Raw genomic sequence first — 15,897 nt, 5'->3', positions numbered from 1 at the left:
GGGGGTTCGTAAGTAAAACTTACGCTTAGCTCAGTTTTCTTTGCTCTTTCTCTTTACATAGGGTATTGTCTTTGTGGTAAAGACGTCATTCCTTTTTTTTGCATAGTTCTTCAATAAAATATATTTGATATTCTGAACAAGATGGATTTAATAATAAATTCTGACGTATGTGAGGGGCAATTGTGACCTAAAAAAAGACTTATATCCAGGCCATTTATATTTTCAAATGTTAATGTTGTCAATATCTTTCTGTGATCTTTTTGATGTAAAAAACTTGATTCTTCTTCCAATATTTTACTTATAGTGAGGTAAGTGTAAGCAGCACCTAAGCAGTAGCCATAACTACATCCTCACTAGGGTAACAGAGGCTTTGGGGCCTTTGGCCTTTTTTAGGCAAATTTAATGCACTTCTTACCCGAGAACTACTAGTAGGAGTGAAATTATCTCTTTTAATAGCTGTCAACCATTTTTTACGAAGCTCGTCATTTTTTGGGAATATAAAAGCACAAACCTTGGGACCCCCTCTAGAATTCCCGTTACAATTTGGAACAGAGCAAGTAAAAGACATGCTACAATAAAATGTTTTACCTTTAATACCTATCTTTTGATTATTGTAAGTAACCATTATAAAGTACTATGCAGACTGGCGGCGAAAGCTTTTTACTCATTTAGGTGTAATATCTTGATAAATACTTCTAGTTCTTACCTTAAAAGAATTAATAATAGAGGAGTACGACAAGCAGAAAAGTTTGAAGTTCCCTATGTGGAATGTCTGGATTGAATTTTTATTACACTGTTATTTTATCACAATTTTCTGATCACACCACACACTGAACACTAAGAACTAAACAAACGTGTTGCAGAAGCACAACAAACTAGAGATAATTAATTATTTCTAGTATGCAATCGGAACGAGAAACCACTACCGGCTTTTCAGGTTAAAGGTAAACAATTTAATAATGCGCTGCCTTCGCCGCCATATTTGCCTTGCCCATATTATGTTAATTGGCCTTCAGTTGAGGTGGTGCTGGTCAAATCAAATCGCAATGTTGCCAGTTGTTGGCTGGCGCACGAGCACGGTTCTGCAATGTGATTGGGTGTATTTTTCATACGTCATCAATTGGCGCTTTAAAATTATTTCAAATTAAAGCAATTATGAGGGCCTATAAAAAAATTATTCAATGTCATGGAACTATTTTTTTTGAATAAATATACTGAAAATAGTCTTCTATTTCAGATTTTGTCCTTGAATTGGGTATTTTATTTTTTGTGAAAGAGCCCATTATATTACTGTATAACTACTCGTTGAATTTTTCAACCAAACCAAACCAAACCAAACACAACATGTCAGTTTAATCAGAGGTTTAATAATATATTTTCGTACTTTTGTGCTTAGGCGTAAAAATGCATTCCTTTTATGTCTAGGCGTTAAAATGACTTTTTTATATTCCAATTACTTCGCAAAAATTAATACCTTTGTGACGTTTGAAAGAAAAAAATTAAAAACACTAAGTTTGGTCTGTCTGGTCTGCTAGTAAAGATTTTTAAGCTTAAAGTATCACAACACAATTCTTTTAAATCAAAAACTCGTAATACAAAACTAAACTGTCAACTGTCGACACGAATGACAATGTCAGGAAATAAATAAATAAATGTGGCAATTTGACATTTTCTAAACCATCTGAATCCTCAGCGGCAAATTCAAATTCCTGTTAAGCATACCGCGCACTTATGCGCAGCGCGGCGCGGCGAAGCGCGGCGAAAAACCGTGCAACGGATTAAATTTGTGTTATATAATGCACGTCCGCTGACTCAAGCGAAGCAACCGCTTGCACCGCGCGCCGAAGCGCCGTTCGTTGCAGACCTGGAATCCAAAGCGAGGAAATTCTCTTCGGCGCGCTTCGCGTGCCCTAGTGCGCGGTGGTCTGCGGAAACTATCTCTGTTTTCGGTCATTTTCGAAATCTATTTCGGGTGTCTTCGGATGAAGGATTCTACGATTAATGTATTACTAATTGGCATTTAGGTTACGTTTAATCAAGAGCCGTTTTGTTTCGTTTGAGTTTGTTTAGTACTTGTAATTTAATTATTGTTTTATCATGGATGATGAAACGTTCATTTTAATTATACAAAGTTATAAAGAGATATATGATATTGGAGATCCCAATTATCATAATCAATTGAGAAGGGACAATATTTGGGAAGAAATTGAAGAAAAATGCGGAATAAAAGGTATGAAATTTTAATTATTTCCCAAGTTTATGGAGTGGGTAGCGGTACATAAACGTAGTACGAATTTGTTGTACAGGGTGAGTGAAGGATAGACTAAAGTTCTTTGTTCATTATCTCATTTATTTTAACAATTACAACAAAAGACTACAAAGAACAAATTTTAGAGAAGTTTAAGAGATGCCCAATTTAATATTTCTTTTAAATGTAGAGAGCACATATTTTACGCAGAGATTCTGAGTAAAATTCTATAATTTTTTGTATATAGTTTTATATACCTAAAACTATTAGTTATCTATCTATACTAATATATAAAATCCTTAAGTGACTGACATACTGATTAATCACGATCCTGCTCAAACCACTCAACGTAAGAAGCTCAATTTTGGCATACAGGTTGATTCTAGGGTGTAGAGGTTCGATAAGAAGGGATTTTTCGAAATGCCAGTTCCAAGAGGGTGAAACCACCCCTCAAATATTACAATATTTTTTATTTAAAAAACGGTCAAGTTTCCGAAAAAACGCTTACACACGTATATTTTATTTTGTTGTTTTACATATTTTAAGATTTTTTATAAATGTATACAGGGTGTTTCATAAAATATGACCATAGAGTAATCACGATTCTGCTTAAACTGCTTGACGTTTAAAGCTGATTTTTGGCAAACGGATTGACTGTGGGGTGTAGAGGTTCGATAAGGAGGGGTTTCTCGAATCTCAAATTCCAAGAGTGTGAAAACGCCCCTCAAATATTACAATATTTGTTATTTAAAAAACGGTTAGTCTTTCGGGAAAACGCTTGGACAAGCATAATTTATTTGTTTTTTTTTTACATATTATGAATTTTTTTAAAAAATCATACAGGGTGTTCCAAAAAGTTGGGTAATTTCTTAACCACGATTCTGCTTAAACTGCTTGACGTAAAAAGCTTATTTTTGGCAAACCGATTTTTCGAAAGTCAAATTCCAACGAAATTTAATCTACAACTTATGCTGCCATATTATCAAGTTATATTATGATTTATATGAAAATTAAAAATATTTCCAAAATTCTCTTTGAAAAACAGGGGTTGAAATACACTACCCCTAAAATAAATTGCACTTATTTAAAACTCAAACAACCCTGTATAATTAGTCATCGTTATAATCTTATTATATATCTAGTTTTTTCTGCCTCTTCTAACCATTTCGACTTGCCAAGGTAATGAACCAGTCTCAGAAACAAAGTAATTCTTAAATTTTTCCCTGACATCTACTGCATAAAGAGATGGATTTCCACCAATTCCGGGGATATCTATTAGACCTTGAGGTATTGTTCTATCATCTTCTTGTTCTTCTTCTGAGATCCCACCACTTACATCACAATCTCTCAAAAAATTGTGAAGACAACATGTTGCAAGAACCACTTTATCCAAATGTTCAGGTGAAATTTGAAGCTTTCTTTGGTACAAACGAAACTTTTTTACTAAAATGCCAAACGCGTTTTCGGAAACCCTTCTTGCTCTACTTAGTCTATAATTGAATATTTTTTTGTCTTCTTGTCCTGAAGTTTGTGAGCCAGGAAATGGACGCATTAAATGTTCATGGAGAGGAAAAGCTTCATCTGCGACAATTACATGAGGCATTAATATATTTGTTCCTGGTAGATTTCTTTTTTCAGGAAAATCTAGCTCATCTTTAAAAAATTTCCTTCCAAATTCTGAAGAAGAAAATACTCCACCATCACTATTACGTCCATAAGATCCAACATCAATTGCCAAAAACCTATAATTAGCATCGACCAAGGCCAGAAGTATAATACTAAAACTTTTTTTGTAGTTAAAATAACGTGAACCGCTATTTGGAGGTTTATCTGTAATTACGTGTTTTCCGTCAAGGGCACCCACGCAATTTGGAAAATTCCATTTCCGTTGGAACTCTTCTGCTACATTTTTCCATTTTTCTTTGTTGGGTACTGGCAAAAATTTGGGGGATAGTACGCGCCATATTTCTTCACACACTTGATAAACTATCTCTCTAACAGTAGTTTCACCAAGTCGATAGCTCATTGCTATTGTTCCAAAGGTGTCTCCAGTTGCCAAAAATCTGTAAAAAACATAAAGTTATTTACTCGTTACTTAAAATTATCTTCTACATTTTTGTCTAAATACTCGTATAAGGTGAATAATAATGTTACCTTATGGTAAATTATCTTTTCAGCCGAAGAATGCCGAAAAAGATGGCGCAATTTGAGGGAGTGCTACAGAAAAGCACAGAAGTCCAGACAAACAAAAAGTGGACAAGCCGCTACAAAATCAAAGCCTTGGCGACTAGAACAGCAAATGAGTTTTATGAAACCATTTTTAGCAGAAAGGCCCCAACAATCAAATTATTCAACACAAGACATAATCAACACAGAACCTGAATCAGATGGTATAGTTGATACAGTTGTATCGGTTCCTTCACCGGCGTCACCATCATCCGCACCCAGCCCTTTATCTTCTATTTCACAAAGCAGTAAAAAAAGAAAGTATAGTTCTGTAAAAGAGACACCAACTTCAGTAGCACTTCAGGAATATGTCAATTATAAAAAATCAAAAATTCATACTCCCAAGGACCACTTAACAAAATATTTTCAATCAGTTGAGGAATCTGTCAGGACTTTTCCACCTATATTGCAGATTCAGGTTAAATCTAAAATATCAGAGATAATTCATGAAGCAGAATTAAAAAATATCACCTCGCCTACCACCTCAACATATACTCAAGTCGATGAATCCCCTCCTTCAGCATATCAACAGACTCTGTCTTCCCAAAGTACAAATATACATACACTGCCACCATATAAACCACATGTTTCTCAGCAGCAGTCATCTCAGTATAATTTAAATTATTCATCAGGCACGTATGGCATTCCAACACGACAGCATCAGCAGTCACTCGAGTGTCTTCCTATGCATACAACTCCAGCCCATTCTGAGGAGAATTTGCAATATTCACCTCAAAATTATAACAGCTTTTCTCTCAATGAACCACCTCGAAGTTATAACAGCTTTTCGCCCGATGAACCCGGACAAAAGTAATTTTTATTTATGTATTGCTATTTGTACATCACATATAAAATAAAGTATTTTCTACCAATGTACAGACTACTTAATTTAGAATAATGAAAAAATCTATCCATTTAAAAAAGCATGCATTACATAAAATAATTAAATTATTCTCTATTAATTTTATTTAGACAATATTAAAAACTTGCCTGAGACAAACTGAAAGTCTTTCGATAACGTCAATTGAGCAGCGAAATCTAGAATTTTGACGCTCTATACTTGGTCTTAACAAAGAAAGAAGTTCACTAAATTTTTGTGGGTCATTCTATAATACTTGAAAAATTTTCTTTCGTCTTCCAGAAGATCTGAGTGAAGGTGATGGAATTCTCCGTACGTATTTCTTTTTATATTTATATTATGAATCCAAGATTTTCTTTTTTTGTTCTCACGCATTTCTTCTTCCTCAGCTATTGTACATAAAGTAAGAAAATCTCCCTCTGAACTGCTGCTAGAACTTGAGCACATAATGAAATTTTAACACACCTTTATCAAACCGTCATAGAGATAACACTAAAATTAAAACGGTCAGCTCAAAACAACTTTAAATACCAACCGCGTACGCAAAACCGTGCATAAGTTAGCGGACCCATCAAAAATTCGCCGCGCTGCGCCGCGCCGCGCTTCGCATAAGTGCGCGATATGCTTTAGTCAGTCCGGCGCCGGCGCCGAATATGTCCATGTTTGGTAACAATGACATGAAATGAAATTTTCATTAATATCGGTTCATTAATTATTATGAACAAACATAATTATAAATTTAATAAAATGTTGGATATACGTGTTTAATTTTAAAATCTTTTATGTAAAAATCGCAACGAGAAATTTTTATTTAATTTAAATGAGTACATATTATTCAACACTGATTTTATTATTTCGTTTATGCATAGGACATAGGCTATGCATGTTTCAAAAACCCAATTTAATTTAATCTAAAAATAGAAACCTATGTACTGCAATGACGTTGAGACGCAGTTTAATTAGATCCGAAGCCCTATAAATAATAAAATTTCCCGGAAATATAAATGAAAACAAGTAAAATTCATCAGAAATTTTCAGGGGCTTGTTTCAGCCGAATTGAACGAAACATATTCTAGTTGGCCAAGAATATCGATACTTTAAAGTATCGATATTTGTTAAATTTTATTTTAGTATGGTGTAACTTAAATCGTTGTAACCCTTACCGAGTCAAGGAAATTGACACTTCGGAGTCTACATGCATAGAGAAATCAACACAGGATGCAGTACAAAATATGCATCGACTATCTTTGGAAATTTTCCAGTATTTTTAATTTACATAATGCCAAAACGGCATTTTATTAGTTATAAAATAATGCAATTTCGCTTTCTCTATTTTTTCCTTTATCTCTCTCTCTAATGGTTGTCGAGATTCTATACCATTAACTTAACACCCTATACGTGGATATTGAGTGAATACTAGACAATTCTAGGGTTGGTACTTCTTAAACTCCATATGATCGTAAAAAGACTTCAGAGATGGTTTGGAATTTTAATGAAGATTGCTATCATTTTTATAGTTCATATGAAATAAACTTTTAGTCGCGTGATTAAGCTTGACCGGCACAGCGTTGCCCCCTTTTACTTATTTTCCTTTAATATAAATAGTTATTATTTACATCGACAAAACTCATCTTCTTAACAGTACTTAAGGGTCATAAAGGGTAATTACTACCGCTTTTCACAAGACAATTCATTTAAACCAAAAACTCGTAATACAAAACTGAAGTGTCAAAACGAACGACAATGTCATCAGGAAATAAATAAATAAATTTGGCAACTTGACATTTTTTACAGCAGAGCTACCACTTGAATCCCCAGCGGGAAATTTAAATTCCAGTTAGTACAGCCCGGCGCCGAATATCCATGGTTGGCAACAATGAATTTAAAAATCGCGCCCTCGATTACGTAACTAAAAGTTTAATTGGTTGAACCAGCATTTCTTTCTCTCTCAGTTTATATGCAATAGTTGAAAAAAACATTATTTGTAATTAATTAAAACAATAATTTTGACAAAAAATAATCATATAAAGGTGAAAAATAATGGAAGACCGCAAAACCGCAAGAGTCTTGTGTGCTTGGTCTTGGTCTTGGTCTGGTGAAACCTTGACTGATTTGAATGTTGGAATATAGAATGTTGATTTACTTTTCAAAAGTCTTTAATTAAGCAGATAAACAATAATATGGAATATTAAATTGTGATAAAAAATAATTAGGCAACTAGATCAACTCAAAATCAAGGCCCGCTTCGACACAAAGATAAAAAACACCTAATATTTCTCTCATTCTTAAAATTAAATACACATAACTCTATATCGTTGCAAAGGGTTAAACGCCCGTATTTTTTTAAGTTCATATCCAACTATGACTTCCATTTAAAAAATTATATTTTTTATTACTTCTGATAAAAAGAGCAAGTATAGAAAAAAAAACTGACTACGCCACTGGATTGTGGTTAAAAAAGTGCCTTAAGAACCTTTTTACAGAATTTTTTTATTCTGCGAAATACAAAAGTTAAGAGCAATTTTCCAAATGGTAAAAAATTCAAAAAGACTCCATATCTCAGTTGGCAGTGAAAATATCCAACAGGCGGTTTACGCCATTAAACGTGTCTCAGAAATCGAGCCCATGACATCTATGTCGGTTTTGCTCTCTATCTAGTCAGGAAATAGGTTTTCTCTGTTAAAACAGACCACTTTCACCTTCATATTTTGGATACCCTCTACAAATGTGCGAAAAATCCTAAAGATGATACCAGTTCAGGAAGATGGTTTATTTCAATTTTTTTGGTAACATAATAATATTTTAGCTTCTTTGTTGCATGAAAAAATTCTAAAAATATTTTTATACATACTGTGTAATGTGCTCGGATTGTCTTTACAAGAGGAAAAACTTTTTTGTCATTGACATTTACTAAGATGCAGTTTATAGCACATGAAAATATGTCTGAATTTTTTCCTGAAGTTCTAAAAATATGTCTAAAAATTAAAGGATAGAAACGTCCTTTGATTCAAAGAATGAAAACGGTATTATATTCCAGAGGCGGATACAGAAATTTATTTTTGGGGTGGCTCAAATATAAAATAATGCAAAATATGCCTTTTATGGCGCCATTTTTAAACCAAAAGCCTAATATTTAACCCAATTTACAGATTTTAGGAGGGGCCCGGGCCCCATGGCTCCCCCCTCTGTATCCGCCACTGTATATTACCATAGAAATGCTTTTTGATTTTCAGAACTTCTTAAAAATTGAACTATATTTTTATGTTTTTTTTTTTAATTTTCACTAAAACGGTATGGAAATTTGGAAAAGTATAAACAGGAACATTTCAGGACAAGCAACATTTTTATGAAGAATGCATTTTTCTCAAAACGTCAATAATAAAAAGGTTTTACCACTTGTAAAGACAATCCGGGGACATACTGTTATATCGTTTTTTTTTATCTTAACTCCATTCCTAGTATATCTGCATCGATCCCTACCCTCAGCGACTGGCTGTAGCCCTCACCGCACCTCGCCAACTAGAAACACAGAAACACATTAATGGAAATGGAAATTCTCCGATGAGAAACCTCATCCTTAATTAAATTCCCGGTTAGAATTCTAGTTTTCTGTTTTTTCGGAATTCGAAATTTCTTCCTTTACGGTTCTTAACATAAACTGCATCTTAGTTTCGGTTGCATCTGCGAGCTATAGTGGCTTCCTTTTAATCGTTTTATTTCTAACCTTTAATTTTTGTCGCATCACATTGAAAATCAAATGAAAAGTTTGTCAGCTTAGTTTGAGTATCAGTTCATATATCACTGATACACCAATCTAGACCCTTTTAATAAAGGCAGGTTTAATAGAGCTCGTCTAAGAGCTTGCAACGTTTTCGAGAAAGTATTTTAAGACGTCTGGCTCTTTGATATATCTTTTACTATGCTCTCTGGAGCAGCATGCGGCCCGTCTGGCCGATACCCTTTGCGTTTACTACTGCGTATCGGAAGAAGATCCTATATTTTTTTATTAATTTAGTTCTATAAATTTTATTCTAGTATTCAATATAAATTGAACATGTCTCCATAGCGCAGTGCGTAGAGTTTCCGACCACGAACCGATCGATGATTCAGAGTTCGAATCCGGGTCAGGGCACAGACTTTTATTTTATTTTCGTTTATATTCTGATGGTAAAGTATTAAATAAATCTGGTAATTCAAAAAAAATATTTAATACTTTATTATCAGAATATAAACGAAAATAAAATAAAAAAGTCTTTGTCCTGACCCGGATTCGAACTCTGAATCATCGGTTCGCGGTCGGAAACTCTACGCACTGCGCTATGGAGACATGTTCGATTTATATTAAATACTAGAATTTAAAGGACTAATAAAAATTAAGAATATAGGATCTTTTTTCAATGCGCAGTAGGGAACGCAACGTTTACCGGCAGCCAGACGGGCCGCATGCGTACTAGAGAGCATAGTAAAAGATATATCAAAGAGCCCAGGGGTGGAACTCTGTAACGAAATAGCGATCGGTAGCGATGAAGAATACTGACCTTGGCCGTACAAACTAAATGGCAAGCGAGACAGTATTCTTCGTCGCTACCGATCGCTATTTCGTTACAGAGTTTCACCCCAGATATCCATGCAAAATATCGTAAGTCGCCAGGGGTGGAACTCTGTAACTAAATAGCGATCGGTAGCGATGAAGAATACTGACCTTGGCCGTACAAACTAAACGGCAAGCGACAGTATTCTTCATCGCTACCGATCGCTATTTAGTTACAGAGTTCTACCCCAGGCTGGTTATGAATACGTAGGTTTTTTTCCAACAAGGGGCCGTCCTCTGCCGGAAACACTGCGACCTCTGAGATATATTGTGTTTGTCCTCTTTCTATATCTGCACCCATTCGCATATCCCTGTGCCCTGCGCTATTTTATGCAGGTCTTTGATTGATGGGAGTATAGTTCCTCCGGTTCTAGCCTAGCTTTCCCAAATAAAAAGTGTCGCTTGCGATCCAGAGCCTCGCAGTGACATATTATGTGCTCCACTGCTTCAGGATCTTTATCGCAGAGTCTGCAGCAAAGACTTCCTTGATACAGTTTGAGCTTGATTAGGTCACACTTAACAACCATGTGTCCTGGCAAGAGGCCTGTTGTAATCCGCACTTTATTTCTGCTAAGCGTTAGCAGTTCTTTTGCAGTTTTAGAGCTAGGTCCTTGGATAAAGGCCTTGCTGTGCCTGTGCCCTGTGTGTTTTCCAGTGGACATTCTAATTTTTCCATTTGGGTATTCCCAGTACTAGCTCTGGACCAAGATAGGATTCCGATGCTCCTTGCCTAGCTAGCTCATCGGCTCTTTCGTTAATACGATTGTTTACTGTCCATTCGTGTCGATGTTCTTTGTTCAGTATGACTTAGTGCGACAATAAGGGCCTTGTTTGTTGAGTGTATTAATATTTTCCAACCGTGATTTGGCGAATATCTTTAGCAAACAAGTGAGCAGTCAAAACCAAAGGATGGGATAACTCATATAGTCTAAAGATATTGGCACCAGACATATCAACTATATCTAAGTAGCCTACCGAATCCAGGTAAGTACCTGTAGGTACCTGCAGGTAAGGACCTGCTAATGAGTGCTAACTAACAAAACCCCATCGGTTTGAGGACAGTATTTATATTATTATTACTATTTTGTTAAAGTTCAGAACCGCAAACCCAGTTGGATTCTTTGGAATAGTGATGAAGATTTAGAAAGGCTGTTTACAAATTTAGTGTTTCATTTACATAACCTATATTTTCCCCAAAATTTTCCAAATATTGCTTCTATCGGGCGCATCCGAGGTAAGTCAGAATAAAAATGCATTTAACACAACGTAGGTTCCTTATTCATTTAAACTTTTTAGCCGACCATACCAACAGGTATGGTAGGCTATTAAGATCGGCAAAAAAAAAGTTTTTTTAATTTCACTCAAAATGAGTTATTTTGGTCATAAATGACCTAAATACAAAATATTTTCATGGTGTCTGTCTGTCTGTCTCTCTGTCTGTGCGTCTGTCTGTCTGTCTGTAACACGATAACTCAAAAGCCGCTAAATCGATTTTAACCAAATTTGGCACAAAAATACTGTGGCACCCGAGAATCTGGCCATTAGTTTTTCGTGGGGGGAAGGGTTGGTAAGGGGGTATGGGAGGGTGTTAAAAATATTAAAAAATCGTAACTCCAAAATTACAGTAGCTAGCGAAACGCAGTTTTCAATTTAAGATTAGGAATAATATTTGCAACAAAATTTGTAATAACATCAAAATCAGTCAAAGTCGCAGTTTTTGAGATAAAAAAAAATATTGGAAAAATTCCTTTACTTTGAAACTAAAAGAACTGCCTACCAACTTTTTATTAACATATTTTAGTATGGGCGGCTACCAATTTTTTGTTATACAGTTCGTCAAATTTTACTTTTTCGACTTTGTTAAACGATTCTGCGTATGGTATGCCTTTGGTTATACAATACATTTCTAAATTTGTTATTAAATAATTAATAGAAATAGAAGGGACTCGGTTATTAATATAAAATACTATCTTCGCCTACCTTGTACATTACTGTAGGTATAATTGCCTAGTTATTTTTCAATATAAGCATTATCGATTTTGTTTCAAAGCAACCGTGCATTGTAATTGGTAGAATAACAGAATAGTAGAGTAATATTTAATTCACAATTTTACTCTATTCTGCGCCTTTCTCTGTTCGTAGTATTGCTAATTATAACTAACGAATAACGTTAATAAAACACTTTAAAATTAGGTTACTGGAATAAACGACTCTACAATTTACTAGTGTGTTAATTTGGAACGAGGAATGGTGAATTATTTATTTTTACTATTTGCTCAAAATATTTTTAGTTTTTCAACATTTTTAAGTGCTAATAGTATAACTGGTTACTACGCATATATATTATATAAATAACATTTTAAGATCCCAACATTACTGTAGAAGTGCATTCAAATGTCGAAACGATGGAAACAAGGAAAACATTAATAATGTATGCCATAGTTTTGTTCATACAGTAATAACAAACTAAATCAAATGTTTACTTTCAGTTAAATAGTAATAGTTGGTGACACTGGAAGCGTTCATTTACCTACTAGGGGAAATTCATAGTTCTCAGGAAAACAGTCACTAAAGTATACAGGGTCATTCCTAAATAAGTGCACTTATTTTCCGGGCTGGTATACCTGGATAAAAGAAATATATTTTCTTTTTACCGTTTTTCAAATAAGTCCAAAATCGTCCAATTATTTTACTTTAAAAATCTAAAAAAAAGATTTTTTACTAAAATTTTGTATTTTTTCAGTTTTCCTCTAAATTTAATCTGCCACCCATGTTTCCAGATTATACTTATATTATGTTTTATAAATGAAAATTAAAAAATCTAACAGGTTAAAAAATAATCAAACCGATTTAAAAATAGAACTAAATTTAGGTAAAAAAATATAGCTGTGAATTTAATCTTTTATCTTTTAATGGACATCATCATAGAAAAGATAGATCGACTAGATTTCAAATAATTAGAAGAAGAAGAAGAATTTAATTATTTGATTAAATTTACTGAGAATTTTAATTTACTATACCGGATGCGCCTCAAAAGTGGTTCACCCCCTATAACTTTTTTATTTTTTCAGATAAAATATCGAAATTTGGTATGTTAGTATATGACATAAATTAGAATTGATTGACGTATTCAATTGTTTTCGATCACTTCCTGTTTCACCGGAAATGACTACAACTTTTGATTTCTAAATGGTATCCTCGGTATTTTTCTACTTTAATCGATAGAAAATGACACTCTGAATAGAATGACATATCAGTTGTCAACTTTTGATATTGATGTGTTAAAAACACTAATTTTTAATCAAGGAGCCTTGGAAAAATAGGTTTGATCGTCTAATGTTTTTAGTGTCTTGTCCTGATCGGTTAAAAGGTGTTCAAATCGTATTTTAATCATAGGTATCTCAATTTTTTCAAATGGAACTAGGGTGACTCATTAGCATATTTGAAAAAAGCATTTTTTTACGAATAATTTGGTATCAAACACTTGGTATTTCGAGTCAAATTGTCGTTATGAATCGCATGTTGCAATTTCAAAATTCAAAAATGTCAAAAGTTGAAAAAATGATATGTCATTCTATTCAGAGTGTTATTTTCTATCGAATAAAGTAACAAAATACCGAGGAAGCCATTTAAAAATCAAAAGTTGTAGTCGTTTCCGGTGAAATAGGAAGTGACCGAAAACAATTAAATAGGTCAATCAATCCAAATTTATGAGCAAACCTCGATTTTTTATCGAAAAAAATAAAAAAGTTACAGGGGTGAGCCACTTTTGAGACGCACCCGGTAGATCTCAGTGATTTTTTTAAATAAAAACGTATTATAATATTTCGAAGGGATGAGACGCATCACCCGTATCTACGGAAACTTTACCGCTCTTGCAAATTTACATAACCGCAACAAAATAAAGAAGAATATAAACCCATTTCAGTTTTCACACTATTTTTTTTTTCAAATAAATACTTCATCAAACGATACTGCATGAATGTGAATATCGTAGTTTTATAGTAATCCGTTTTTACTATTTTTATTTCACGAGCTTAATCTGCCCGCTTGTAAACAAAAACAAAAATGCTGTTAAGCCCACGCGCTGGACATAATAACGACGCATTGAGAGGAATATGCGATCAACACGCCTCTCCATTTGCCGTCCGAATACATATACAAATATACCGATGGAATAAATCCGGACGACCTACACAAGCTCACGAAGATATAATTGGAAAAATTGGGTCAAGAGCGATCGCGACAACGCAGATTTTCTTTTCGGGTCGGTAAAATTTTCGATTTTGTTTATTATCTGTTCGTGCGATCCGTCCCAGGCCCGCAGCGTCCGACCACGGTCATTAACTCTTCACGAATTTTGTAATAAAATAGTTTCAAAACTACGATACCGGTCATTCTGGCATCTCGAGTGTGTTTTTGGTGGATACGGTGTGGGAAAATGATTTTGTTGACATTCGTGAATGCGAAAATGGTGCGAAAAATGACCATTCGGGTGTTTTTTCGACGTTTACAGTTATGTTGTAGTTTTTGTTCTTACTTAAACAACTTAAACATGTAACTCTTTTTTTTCTTAGGTAAGATTTCGACAGACGATGACAGAAAAAAAGCAGATGACGTTCATACCAGTCTATTTATTTCATTAAAAAAAGTTTTTAATATTTTTTAAGTTAACTATGGATTTATATACAGAGTGGTCCAAATTGTATTCCGGAATCTTCGGGAGCACATTTTGCAGATAAAAATATGTAAAAAAGTTCGTATAAACGTATGACCTAAAATGCTTAATTTCGAACATACAGGGTGTAGAAGTTGCATTTTTATTTCAATTTTTTCCAAATAATTTTTGGGAGTTTTGACATGAGAATTTTTTTTGAAATTAATCATAATTTTTTAATGATGCGAAAAAATGATGATAAAATAGAACTTTTGGCACAAAAACATTTCAGGTTTATGATTTCGGTCTGATAACTATTTCGTCAACATTTTTAATTTATGTCGATGACAGATATTGATAATTTCGATTCCAAATATTTCGAGAACTTCCTTTTCTTTAAGTTACTTTCTTACTTTCTTGAGAACTCTTTTCTTTGAGTTATATTACTCATAGGGATTTTTACCAAGAGACCTTTTTTACGTAAAAAAATCGCTAATGTATATTTTTTTACTCAGTAGTTTTATACAGGTAAGGACAAAAATTATTACTCTTCAAACCAGTTAAAAAGTATGTAGGTGGCGCCCTCTACAAGTAGGAGTCGTATTGACATCAAAATCAAGTTTATCATGTCAAAGAACTCCCAGATACCAATTTTCATCCAAATATTGACGTTACTTCATAAATTATTTGGAAAAAATCAAAATAAAAATGAAACTTCTACACCCTCTATCTCCAAAAATAAGCATTTTAGAACTTACATATATACGAACTTTTTAACTTATTTTTATCTGTAGAATATGCTGTCGCAGTTTCCGTAATACAGTTCGGACCACCCTGTATAGTATATAAATTCGTCATGTGTCGTCTCTTTTTTTTAATCAGTTTTATTGGTTTATTTCAAAATTATTTATTATTGGAGTGACGGAACGCTGAACGATGCTCGGACACAGATGCATATGAACTCGGCTTAATATTCTTGTCAAAGTCTTGTCAAATTATAGGTTATAGTTATAATTTGTACTAAATTATGCCAAATAACGAAATAACCCAAGGAAATAACCAGCGTTTTGGAAGATGTAAGGATGTTATTACGTGTGCTTTGTGTCTTTTGAGGTTAAGTGGATGAAAAATCGAGGGAAAATTTATAGTAAATATTCGGTGCCCAGACAGAGAGTTTTATTCACCAATAAAGTTATCATCAATAAAATTTGTATACCATCTCGTATATGGTACATGGTACTAAAAACTGGACTAGCTGTAAAATAACGACATAACACGGTAGGTAAATAATAGATTTAGTACCATGGTACAAAGAA

At 33.8% G+C, this 15,897-nt stretch overlaps 2 protein-coding genes across 7 annotated transcripts in view; both read left to right on the top strand.

Moving 5' to 3' along the window:
• The window catches only part of LOC115874690 (protein turtle), a 241,578-nt gene that overhangs the window by 20,652 nt on the left and 205,029 nt on the right, over positions 1-15,897 (top strand). The window lies entirely within an intron of this gene.
• On the top strand, positions 1,718-5,410 carry LOC115874692. The gene is made up of 2 exons (XM_030889928.1): positions 1,718-2,230; positions 4,426-5,410. The coding sequence occupies exons 1-2, from the start codon at positions 2,098-2,100 to the stop codon at positions 5,286-5,288; spliced, it is 996 nt and encodes a 331-aa protein (XP_030745788.1). The 5' UTR covers positions 1,718-2,097; the 3' UTR covers positions 5,289-5,410.

This window comes from Sitophilus oryzae, unplaced genomic scaffold (assembly GCF_002938485.1).
Source record: "Sitophilus oryzae breed Bouriz unplaced genomic scaffold, Soryzae_2.0 scaffold_1297_pilon_pilon, whole genome shotgun sequence".
NCBI classification, from domain to species: Eukaryota; Metazoa; Arthropoda; class Insecta; order Coleoptera; family Curculionidae; genus Sitophilus; species Sitophilus oryzae.
Note: the sequence above shows the minus strand (reverse complement) of the source record. Positions and strands in the feature narration are given on the sequence as shown.

What these genes read in the sequence shown, in the direction of transcription:
- LOC115874692 (XM_030889928.1), top strand. Translation starts at nt 2,098, where the DNA reads ATGGATGATGAAACGTTCATTTTAATTATACAAAGTTATAAAGAGATA. An exon ending in AGAAAAATGCGGAATAAAAG is followed by an intron (nt 2,231 to 4,425) that starts GTATGAAATTTT and finishes TTATCTTTTCAG; the next exon opens with CCGAAGAATGCCGAAAAAGA.